The 12,993-nt window shown below is 38.5% G+C and overlaps 1 protein-coding gene across 1 annotated transcript in view; it reads right to left on the reverse strand.

Moving 5' to 3' along the window:
• PCSK5 (proprotein convertase subtilisin/kexin type 5) overlaps positions 1-12,993 on the reverse strand; it is a 237,051-nt gene that overhangs the window by 130,163 nt on the left and 93,895 nt on the right. The window contains 1 exon segment of the mRNA XM_009887718.1: positions 4,131-4,343. Within this exon segment, the coding sequence (XP_009886020.1) occupies positions 4,131-4,343 (213 nt within the window).

Genomic DNA, 12,993 nt, shown 5'->3' on the forward strand with positions numbered 1-12,993 from the left:
AAGCATTTGAGATCAGTGAGTCTTATGGCACACGCAACATCAAATTTGCTTTGCACAAGAGTAGTCAAGGGTAAATTATGTTTTGGTAAACAAAGGATCAACAGACTTTGGTTAATTCTTATGGCTACTCAGTATGTGTGTGCTTTTAACATTAACTGTGCAAAATGATGCACTCTGTAGGAAATAATCCAAAATTGGCATACGCAACCGGATGGCTCCCAAAAGAATGGAAGATCTGATTAGTAAAAGCGATCAGTGCTTACAAAATTGATGGATTTCAATTAAAGGCTGTTTTTACGTATCTCTGATAGACTGTGGAGATCTGCAATGCAGACTCCACATTAAGGACATTTTTAAAGAGGCATCTCTTTAAAACTTTTCAATAATGTTTATGTAAAACCTCTTCATTACTTCTCTAATTATGGGATAATGTATTTTCATTCTATATATAATAATTAATCTCTCCTTTGTAAAGTGTGCCTTTCGAAAATCTTACCATAAAACATAAAACTGCAAGTTTTATGCACAGTGCATAAATTCTAGAAGTGATGGGTACTATATTTCACTAAACTAAAAAATGATCTCTTCTCATGGTTCATATGAAAATCTTTAACAACAAAGGTGAGGTCAACTCCAGGTGTTTTTGATGCTAGCATAAGTCATAAGGGAGTGACAGAAATAAGCAATGGTCTCTTATTGAAATAGTAATTCTGTAAAAGTAGGAAGTCCATGTTAATTGAAAAGAATGGAAGACAATCATTAGGAAAACTACAGCTATTAAAAATCAGAGGAATGCACAAAGATCAAATCAGCTAAATACAAAACTATAAATAAGGACTGAGAAACACACAGGTGTTTCACTAAATTTTTAAAAAATGAGCAAGGATATACTGGTCAACAAAACAAGTATTGACAGGTACAGGAAGTAATAAATAAATAAATTTAAGTGAATAAAAGACAAAGTGGATAGCAATGACTAAGAGTTAGAAGATAGAAGGTGCATAGAGGTGGTAAGGAAAGACAAATGTCAAATGGTGAAGCCTACAAGAACAGAATAAAGTGTAAGGATCTTTTATTTTCAAATAAATCAGAAGCAAAAGAACCCTCAAACCAATATTGTTTTAATTGTTCAGAAATAATGGAATAGTTAATACCAGTGTATAGTAAATAGCTATTTCACTGTATGTTCCTTTTTGGAAAAAAAATCTAAAGGAAGTTTTTAGAGCATCCAAAGATGATAAATCATCTTCCTATTTATAGCTATTTTAAATAGCAAGTTTAAATCAGAAAGTTTGGAAGCACCAAAGACTTTTACAAGAGCTGGAAAGGGAACGTGTTAGACTGTACTGTTGATTTTAGCAAGTCTTTGAACACTGGAGAAGTTCCAGAAGACCAACAGAAAACCCACGCAATGTCAATGCTTTGAAAGGGTGAGCAGTATTGCCCTAATAATTTCACTTATTTGCCAAGTTTTTATCTAGTGTAAAACAACTGACACAGGATTTAAACCAATTTAACTAGTAGTATATTTAATGGTGGATAACATAAGCTGCTGGAAATGAGAGCTTGCCAAAGTGCTGCAGTATTTTTTTTCTGGCCACCACTTTGCTTGAAAGTAGCATAGTCAGGATTCTACAAAACATATAATGTGATACTGCATACTAACAATTTTGAAAAATTATTTAAGAGATTAAAAATATATATGATACATAATAGATTTCAAATGGGATAATTACAAGGTCACAAAATGTAAGCATATATAAGAAATGAGATATATACTTAGCAGCAGACAAATTTTATATACATATATATGTATACGCTTATAGCACTTACAAGAAATGAGGCTTGTTTCCAATCAGACCTTGTACAACTTGGTTCTTGGCCTTAGTATGACCTAAACCTTTTATCAAAGGAAAGATACCTGGAAGAAAACACCAGCACCTTCTGATGAATGTTGCACTTGGAGAAATTTTGGAGAAAGAGAAAGTGATGATGAGGGCTGGTCTGGACTGATTACTACACCAGTACAGTCAGTGGTATGAGGTGCAATAAAGAGACCGTAAGTCCCCTCACATCTGTCCTTGGAACACCAACTCTGAAAAAGAGAAGCAGCAGCTCTGAAAGCGGGCTGTGCGTCATACAACGATGAACACGTTACATGACAGTGAAGCTAACAAGTCTCAGTTAGGCTTAATGTATACAGAGCAGGGACCTGAGCTGGCACTCACAGATACGCTTTTTCTTGTGCATTTGCCACTGATACTGCTACTTACTCCCTGACTGGTGTGTCCAGTTTGGGTGCTCAAAGCACATAAAATGGGAGAGAGTTTTTAAGACAACATGTCTTACACTGAATGATGCAAGAAGCTTACCTCCATTTTTCAAAAGGGATTAACTGATCAGGTTACATGGGTGGAGAGAAAGACATCAGCCAACTAGACCGCTCTTCGTACTAGCACTAAAATCCGTAAAAAAAAATCTTCGTACTAGCAATAAAATCCGTGACACACCCAAATGCCTAGAAATTGAAGCTAGAGGAGCTCAGAGAGCAATCAAGAGAAATTTTTTAATGGCAATGGGTAATTGAAACCACTTGCCCTAAATTTACATGGATTTTCTGTCACTGGAAAGTTTGAAAGCAACATTGATTGTATTCATAAAAATTGTTGTCAAGTTGACAACTGCTGGGTTTGAAGGACTCAGGGAAGTCCTACAGACTTGGCTAAGGAAGAGGTCAGTCTGGGGAACCGCAATTGCCTCTGCTCACCTTAGATTGTATTAGTCTCACTTAACCATGAAGAAGTTAGTGAAAGACTTTTAAAGGACAGTAAAGGGAATTTAATCACAGAAGTGAGGACTCCTAGGAGACGGAGTAATTTCTTTTCTTTATTATTATTTATCAGGGAGAACAAGAAACATGCCAGGAAGAGAGATAAGGTTTCAGTGGAGAGAAGCAAGTTAAGAACAGAAAAATTACTGGAACGAAGAAGTACCTCAGAACAAGTTTAAAACAAAAATTAGATCATCTGTAAATAAGGAAGAATCCAAGAAGGGATGGCCAGCATCCCAGAATCCTGAAAGACAAAGCAGACAGTATTGAAAAAACATAGCTCAAGAATTTTTAACTCCTCACTGACACCAAGAGAGGCATCTGCTAAGGACCAGAAAGAAGGTAATGTCAGATGGGTGCTTAAGAAAATATCTGGGGAAAAAAAACCCACCCAAATCTCTAAATTTTCTGATTAGGAAGAAATTAAGATGTGTAGATTATACTTTAGAATAAAAAAGCACGGAAGAGGATGCTCTTAGCAAACCTGATTAATCCTAGTACAAGGTTTTAAAAGGTTAAAAGAAGTAGTATATTGAATATTGGAAAGTATATTGAATGCACTCAGTTTGAAAAAGCAGATACAGCATACAAATACTAAGGGTATCAATAGATTATCAAACAGAATTAAAACAATTTGTTGGTTTCCAGTCAAGATGACAAAATAAGGGAAAATTGATGCTGGCTGTTTAGAAATGAGATGAGGAACAACACAGAAAAGATGAGCACTGAGCATAATCTTGCTTCCGATATATCAGCTCGCTGGAATAGGCAGCGATATGAGTAATAACTGAACATCAGTGAACATAAAAGAGGAATGATGCTGGATCAAAATAAATCTCAGAAAATAGAGAGGTATGTAACTGCTAACATCATGTGTGTGAAATATGAAAATTATTGATAACTGGTTTAAAAACAAAAGAAGGATATGTTCTCAGGACTACTGATGGGCTACGAGATACTGGTAATGAAAGAAATCTGTTTCAGCGGCAGTGGCAATAGGATCTTTGAAAGCATCACTCAGAGATGGCAGGAACTAGGTGAGTGGAAAAACCTGCTATGAATCGTGTATACCTGCACTGCATTAGTCTGCCACATGCAGGGATACCCATACTGGTTTCAAAGAGCAGTATGGTGACTCCAACTGAGTAACACGCTGGGGCTAAATGAACTTGCTCACATATTTTTTTCTAAAGTAGTCCATTAATTAGTATAAATAAGCTCTCTTTCTCTCCTTTCCCCCAAAGTCATGAGGTAAAACACAAACCCATATACATAAAAAAAAAAAAATTAAAAACCGTACTATTTTCCTGTCATAGGATTCCCCGCTGCTGTACGTTGTTGCTAGTGTGGATGCACATTCTTCCAGATACCATGGTTTCTTCCCACTTTCAGCTGTGCTGCTTATGGAGATAGTGTAGATGCTATTGGTGTAGCCGTCACAGGAGCAGTGGTCTCGACTTCTTCCACCATTTCCAGATGCCCAAACAAAGACTGAACCTAAACCTCTTCGTCCCTGTTTGGAAACAGCACAAAAGATTAGATTAATAATTCTTCTTTTCCCCCTCACCTGCTTAACAAACAAGTCTTTTCCCTCAAAAAGACATCTGATGAGAGAAAGACAACAAAAGAAACTAGCTCACTCAGAAGAATCTGAAATGAAAACAGGATTTACCAGAGTTCAGAATCAGATATCAGAAAAATTCAGAAAATGAGTGGTATGAACACAGCTCTACAAACAACTTTTATACAGTGTCTGTTTGTTGCTCTGCATCTATGCTATCCAAGCCGTACCAAGAAAGAAGTGTTGAAGACTGAGAGGAAGCGTTAAAACATCATACTGGGTTGGAAAAGGAAAACAAATACCATACTTGAAACTAAAACCCTTTGTAATACACGATACCTCTCATTTATTAGGGCACTCAGCTCTTTCTTCTTGGGTTGCCTAGTGGCACTAGGTATGGTTTGGGCAGCATTATACACTGTGAACCAGAGCATCTTTGTTTCGTAGACACTATAAATCACAGAATCACAGAATACCTGAGGTGGGAAGGGACCTCAGGTCATCTAGTCTAGCCCATCCTGTCCATTATGAATGCTAAATACACAACAAAACATATAAACAAAAATGGACAAACATATTCCTATAAATCCATTCTAATGAAGCACTAAAGCATTACTTCAGCATGATACTTTAAATATATGACTAGTTGGGCAAATTACTTTGGCATAATTCCAAATGAGGACTTAAAATAGGTCCATTCACCTCGCCTTTTTCTTAATATACCAAAGTTATACAATATCCAAATGAATCAGAACATTTTTGGCAGTGCTAGTACTCTTAAATAAGCATTGATACGAAAATTGCAGATGGTCAGTAAACTGTATTGCTGACATATGGGAATTGAGAATTACTGATATATGGGCAATTGGGCTTTTCCTTATTTATATTTACATATTTCATGCTGGTGAATGAAATTCAGATTCATGCAGCTGTATGATCTGCATTAATTATCAGCACTCACTATCTGGAAGCACTTTATTGTTCAGATAGATAGGTTTACCAAAGGACTGAGCTTATCTTTGATCAAGCTAAATTGTGTCACCTCTTCTTACATGGCATTCTCTCAAAGCATAGGACATCCCTCTCAGTGACAATTATGCTAACAGTCTCATTTATACCTCATGTACTTGCAACTCATCATGTAGTATCTATCTGTTTTTTTGGGTAGGCCCACCCCTGTGTATGATAAATTAATGTTATAAGGCATAAACCACCACTTTCTGTGCATGAATTAATTGCTTGGCCATGGGGGAGTTTGTTTGTTTCTTCAGGTTTTTTTTTCTAAACAGAGTGCAACTGTGTACCACAAAAAACCATAAAGACAGCTGTTGGACATCTGCCAGGTCAACCTCAAACAATTAGCAATTCAAAGATTCATTTAATCCTGATACTCAGAGGGGTTTCGCTAAGGCTTTTTGTGCTGAGCGTAACTGTAAGACAAAAACCCCTCACAGTTCACAATCCAGGCTTGAGTTCTCAAACACTTATGAATTTCATTTTGTGAATTTAATAAAAGTGTACTACCTGGAGAGACTCCTGTCTCCAGCAAAGTAAGTTAAATATCAAATTCTCCTGGCTAGTGTTTACACAAGATTATGTCTCTAAAACGCAACTACTCATTAAAAAAACATTTCAAGCAGAGAAAAAATCTAAGGGTGCCAAGTTATATGTATTATGAAATCCACATTCTCCAGACAAGATCAGTCTGACCAGCCGGGAAGTGTAACTATTTCAACTTTTTTCCCTTCCTTTCATCGATCTTAAGCTACAATGCTAACAAAAAGATGCAAAATAGTGACTATTTTTTTGTTTTAAAAATAACCTTTATGAGGCGTTAACAGCTCTTCTTCTTCCCATTATGAACTCTCCCCAAATCAAAACCCCCTTTCCATTTGGGGTTCTTGTTCTGCCTGCTTTTTGCAGCCAGGAGGGTCTGATTCAGGGCCTCTCAAAGCCAGTGGGATGTGTTTTGCAACTTCATGGGGCTGGAACAGGTTTATGAACCACTTCTCTTTCATTCTATGATCTGGTCATCTCCCTTTACTTCTTACCCCCCATTCTGGAAACATCTGATGAGACAGACAAAAGGAAGGGTAAATGGAAAGATTAGTTCAGGCATATTAACCAATTTATTATGCCAGCAGATCAGGGAGACAGAAATTAGGGCCCTCTGTATGTTTGTGGGGAATGGGATGGAAGATTACGCTAAAGATATGCTGGTTCTCTACTTTTTGATGTGCTCCTGCTTGATCTTTACCGGTTTTGTTTTGGTTTCATCCCCTTATCTCTTGCAATTAGGTCGTGCTTCCCAGCAGTATTCTATTATTTGCCTTCATCTTCTGTCTCCTCAATGGTCATTTTTGGCTTGTCCATCAATTCTGACATCTGTTTCAGAGTCATGTATAGATTCCTGTCTGGTCCTACACTTCCCTTAAAAAATAACTTCTCTCTCCTACATACACACACACACTCCACAACAATGTTAATATATACATGGGCGGGTAGAATACAGAGAAAAAAAGCCTATCATACAGACACACTTCTACTTCCAGAATATGTCAAAATATTCCATCAAAACCTTGTTTTAATGAATTTTCACAAGCATCTGCTATCTTGAGAATTTTAAATTTTTCTTCACTTGCATTTCTCAAAAGCACAGTATTATGTAACTACATTTAGTCAAATTGATATCTCATGGGAAATTCGGAGTAACCAACCAATACAACCAAGAGAGAAGAAATGAGAATTATGGGTAATAAAACCACAGATCCAAGGAGGAGAAAACTGGAATCTAACTATTTTAATTTTTTGTCTAAAAGTTTATTGTCCATTTTTTAAAATAAAGTTTTGTAAAAAAAATCTAAGAACCATATGCAGACAGGAAAATATGCTATCAATAACAGTCTGTCATTTTTCTGCTGTCATCATCAGCTGGTTTTGTCTGCAAACAGCAGTATAACACAATTTGTCCCACTCACACAATGAAAAACTTTCCACAGCAGGGTAGGACTGTACTTTGTGTGAATTTTGCAGGAGTAACTCTTGAATTATTAGCTTCTCTACACAGAGAATGTGTCTATATTTCTTTAGATGAATACTTATGCTGCTGTACTAATATTGAAAAACGAGCTGCAAAAACAGATATGTGAATACATTTTGGGGCACAAAATGTACTCCCGATTAAAACACACCAATGGATGTTAGAAATTCTGCAATGCAGTATTAAAAGATAATAAACACCAATTTAGATTTCAATATTAATGACAGGGCTTTAAAAATAACAGCCATTTGCAACCAAATTTACCTTTCCTTGCTTTTTTTTTGTAAACAAATAATAAGAAATATTTCTTCCAAACTAATATCTCCTGCAAATGTATAAAGTATCAACATCTCTGTTATTGCAATAAAAAAATAAGTACCAGGTGCACTGACTAATGGAAAAGAGTATTTTCTAATACATACAAAGAAAGAATTCCCGTTCCTCTATCACATTGTGATACTGCACATGTAACAACTCCGCATTTCACAGAAAACAACAGCACTACCTTCAGTCTAGAAAACCTGCTAAAGATCTTGTTCCCAGAAGCTATCTGGCAAAGCAAATGGCAGCCTTAAAAAATAAAACAAGCAAACCCCCAAACTAAATTCAACCTGACTAAAATAATGTGTCAAGTAAATAAGTTCTGGTTTACATTTACTGCCTATTGTTAAACTACCATTTGGTTTCCTCTTTCTCCCCGTTTCCAAACACCGTGCTTTAATTCAGTAGACCCAGTCATGCTCAGGAAATTATAAACTTGCTAGTAACTATACCAAACAAGTAATTAGAGCAACAGCATCAGCTGTCCTACTGTATGGGAATGCCATTCCCAACTGGTCTCCTTTAAATTCATAAAGTTAAATAACATTTGGACCGTGTTACAAAGTTAAGATAAACACATATGCAAGGCACTCCGTAGCTTTTACTGTTTGTCTAAATCTATCATCTGTCATCTGCCAGATGCCCAAGGGTGTCAAGATGAAAAGTCAAGCCTTGAGCTGCCAAAGAAGCCATGTGTCATTTATTACTCAAAAGCAAAGGTGCATTTACAAACCATATGGGTACAACTCAAGCAAAGCTATACTATAGTAGAGGTATAGACTAGGGTGGAATGGGTGCTCAGCAAAGTGCGTTCGGTGCTTGTCCCATGATGTTAAAAATGCATTACCTCGCCCTCTAGGCACAGTGTTGTTTCTGCTCTTCCATTTGTAATGATAGCTACAGACTCCTTCTTACAAACTCCTAAGCACCAGTATAGGTTAGGGGTGGACCTGCTGGGAAGTAGTTCTGAGGAGAAGGATCTGGGGGTCCTGGGAGACAGTAAATTACCCGCGAGCCAGCAGTGTGCCCTTGTCACCAAAAAGGCCAATGGAATCCTGGGCTGCATAGGGAAGAGTGTGACCAGTAGGTCGAGGGAGGTCATTCGCCCCCTCTACTCGGCACTGGTGAGGACACAACTGGAATACTATGCCCGGTTTTGGGCTCCACAGTTCAAGAGGGACAGGGAATTGCTAGAGTGAGTCCAGCGAAGGGCAAGTAAGATGATTGAGGGACTGGAGCATCTCCCTTATGAGGAAAGGCTGAGAGAGCTGGGACTCTAGCCTTAAGAAGAGAAGGCTGAGGGGAGACCTTATTATGGCATGCAAGTATGTAAAGGGTGGGTTGAAGGAGGATGGAACCAGACTCTTTTCAGTGGTTCCCAGGGACAGGACGAGGGGCAATGAGCACAAGTTGGAACATAGGAAGTTCCATTCAAATAAACGGAAAAACTTCTTTACGGTTTGGGTGACAGAGCACTGGCACAGGCTGCCCAGAGAGGTTGTGGAGTCCCCTTCTCTGGAGATTTTCAAAACCCGCCTGGATGCAGTCCTGAGTAATGTGCTCTGGGCAATCCTGCTTTAGCAGGGGAGTTGGACTGGATGATCTCTAGAGGTCCCTTCCAACTCTGAAGATTCTGTGATTCTGTGAACTCTGCGAGGTGCCCGTAACTGCATTTGTGCTTGTCAGTGCACATGTCAGACCATTATGAAATATTCTTTTGTTTTGTCTACTTTCTTGAACTGCATAAAATGTCAGATAATTAAAAAAAAAATAATCAAGTGTTCCATTATGGAAAAGAAAAAGTCTTTCACTGACAACTAAGACTTGCTATTGACCTAGTCACAGTCCAATTTTCTAGCACATTTTCTGGGCAAAGCCAGCGTGCTCAACAGACAGCTGACCTTGAATGAAACAGACTCGGGTCACTGACAAAAAGGCCCCAAGGAAGAAGTTGCACCTGCAAAAGCATGGCGCAAGAATCCTGCGGCATTCACACTTTTTTTCTGCTAGTGCCTCCTTTTCCTTGGTCAGCAAGTTGCAAGCAGGCTAAGTGATACGAAAGCTCTTTTTTTTTCCAGTTCAACAGCACGGAAGGGTTAGTCTGCCAAGAACCAGAGCCAGTATGAACATGTTCATAATGACATCTGCAGAATTTCCTAACACTATTAAAAGAACATCCCCCGCTCCAAGTGCGTGCGTTTGTGTATGTGTGTGTGTATACATATAAACCACATCTTTTTGAGTGGATGCCATAGTGGTACTGGCAGGAACCATTATAAGGTAGAGGTCTTCACACACTCATCTAAGGAAAACCAGCACCCTCACATACTTTCAAGTCGCTTCCAGCACACTTCCATCTAATAAAAACAGTTTCCATCTATGAGGTGTAGTTTGAGCCAGTGAAGCAAGATTTATTCACACTATTTTACAAAGTTTAGACTGGACATTCATTCACTGCTTTACAAGTCAAGTTGCCTTAATGCAGTCTGTGAATCCTGATGTTTTTCTGCCCGGGAATCGAATGCCCCAGTAACCCTCTCTCCCTGCCTGTGGAGTGAGGCACTGCCTCTATAGAAGGGACCAAATTTACCAAGGGACAGGGAAGAAAATGTGAAGGAGCAGGAAAGGCAGAGGACAGAACCACTGACCTGGAGTAATTAGAGTTACAGGGGTTGCTGCTCGGGACAGGTAATTTGGCACCAATATGCTAGAAATCCCACACCCATGAACAGAAAACGAATAATGAAAATATAAAACAGAGAGAGAAGGAGGGACGGTCTATCCACACCTAGAGCCTAAACATTTAATTTCCTCTGTTCTCCCCAATACCGTTCTAAAATTACTTAATGCTTCCAAGAACAAAAAATACTGCTGGGAAGTGAAATTGATCCTGATGTGGAAGCTGGGAAAAGTAGCCCATGGTATGACCTCTTCCTTAAAAACTAATTCCTAAAGAGGAAGTGTTCATAACTGAATGTGCAGAATAGAGGTCGGTACTCTGGAGACCTAAAAAAATTACTATGCAGGCATGATTTTGAGTGCAGCACAGTGCAACCACTGTAGGGCCAGGCACCAAGGATCGCAGCATCCTGAGAGATGCACCTGAGAGAGGCAGCATCTCATTGCTTCCAGCTTCCACTGGTTTCTGCACTCCCTGGGAGCTGGATGCCGCTGCCCTGCGTAGAGGCCCAGTGCTGCCAATCTGCTGACTGGCGGCATTTTGCTCTTGAGAAGCAGCATCTCCCAGCTCCTGCTGAGTTCCTACCAGTCCACTTAACCTCTAATCTGGGAATGAAAAATAGTCTGGCACACCACTCTTAAAAGACTCTTCCGTAGACTGCACAGCAGTCTCAGTTGAAAGCAGGCATCTCTCCAAAACAGATAATGGTAAGCTGAGAGTCCAAGCCAGCAATTCTGAAGTGCTACCAGAAGATAGCCAAAAAGATTATTTTTTATTAAAACAGCCTCCTTGGCTGTTTTAATAATTAATGAACGAATTTTAAAATTCATGAACAAATGGAGAAATTTCTGAGGCCATTAATTCTGTTGAGGTATCCATGCTGCCAGAAAAATCCACATTTATGCATCAACTCATTAAAAATGTGCACCTATCATATCTATGAAGAAATGAGCAACAAGCCTAACAGGTGTACATAAACAAAGGTGCATGTTTGAGGGTCCTGTTTTTTGACATTAGGAGTTCTTTTTATACTCTTAGGAAAACTAGGAGGTCAAGAAAGTATTTCCAAGTGCTGGAACAGGCATACACACAAGATATATACAATGCAAAAATCTGTCACTATTTACAAAAAGCAACGATTACCTTACATTGTTGAAAAGGCAAGTTGTTGCTAATAAAGGTAAACTTTTGGCTACTTCTGAACCAGCTTCTTAATTAAGAAAAGGAAAGACAAAATAATTAATCATGACAAAAGGAAGGAAAAATGTATTTTGTTAGCCCATAGGATATGATACTTTAAAATACTGAAGCATGAAAATATTTTAATGTGTGCATAAAAAATTAATGTATTGAATAAACACAAGCACCCATGCATTAACACAATAATTATTGGGATATATCAGTGGAACATTTCAACATGCATCCGTGCATGTGGTGTATTTTTTATTTTATTCTTCACTAGAACAACAGCTTAAACAGCTCCAAGATATTCCCCACAGAGCTATAATTAGTGCTTATAAGTGCAACCAAAAGAAGTGTTGGCTGAAACCTGAAATCTGAACCTGTGGAATGCTGGAATGAATTTCTCATTTTCCTAAACAAAATAGAGCCAGCTACAGGGCTGCATAAATTGCAGTTCTGGTTCAGGCTATCTCTCCATATTATCATTACTATTGTTGTTGCTGATATGGTTACTGGGATAAAACAAGCTGCATATTGTAAACACCTGTGATAAAACAAGAGCTGAGTTTTCTAAAATTTCTGTTGCACAAGGAGTCTCTAGTTAATGATAGGTGAAATTGTCTCCGCACGCACAGCCAAAGTAAACAGGCAATGCACAAGAACGGTATCTGTATTAGGACTGGATTCAGGATGGACTTCACACACACACGTCATCTACTCTGTGGAGCGGGTTCTCATCACCTTTATATTACTGTCTGATTAAACACTACAGAGGAGTCCACGGTCACAAGATCCACACGGCTGTTGTTTCACTACTTATGTCAGACTCTTCCTTATGGAAAACTTCAGGTTTTGAGATGCGTGTCGAACTTCTGAGGTTCAACAAAGAATCTCAAATTTTCTGCAAATTTAGATCTTTTCAGTAGATGAGCAGGAAAATAAGGCTGCCCTGGTTTCACCTCTGCAGACTGAGGACTGCAGGAATCTCTTTGTGCAGTTTGTCTCCCACAGCATTCACTTAGGAAGAAACAACACACTTAGGCTGTGTGAAAAATCATTGCCCTCATGGTTTTGTGCCTTAAACTCATGTTAAATTCTATGCACAGAAAACTCTTGACACCAAACTTACAGCAATTTGCCTTTCAGAAGTCTATTTTTTCCCACGTGACACACAGAAACACATAGATTCTGATGTTGTTCAAGTATATGAGTAAAGTGGATATGTGATTTGCCCATAGGAAGCAACCGCATTCATGTTTCAAAAATGCACTCTCTGAAATGTATATACTTAAGTGTATGTAAAGAGAACCATTTGCCAAAGTTGCTTTTCAGTATTGGCTTTCCAAATTAAGATTTACCCCACAAGAAGAATGGTGTGG

The sequence above is a fragment of the Charadrius vociferus genome, unplaced genomic scaffold (assembly GCF_000708025.1).
Source record: "Charadrius vociferus isolate BGI_N301 unplaced genomic scaffold, ASM70802v2 scaffold286, whole genome shotgun sequence".
Lineage (NCBI taxonomy): Eukaryota > Metazoa > Chordata > Aves > Charadriiformes > Charadriidae > Charadrius > Charadrius vociferus.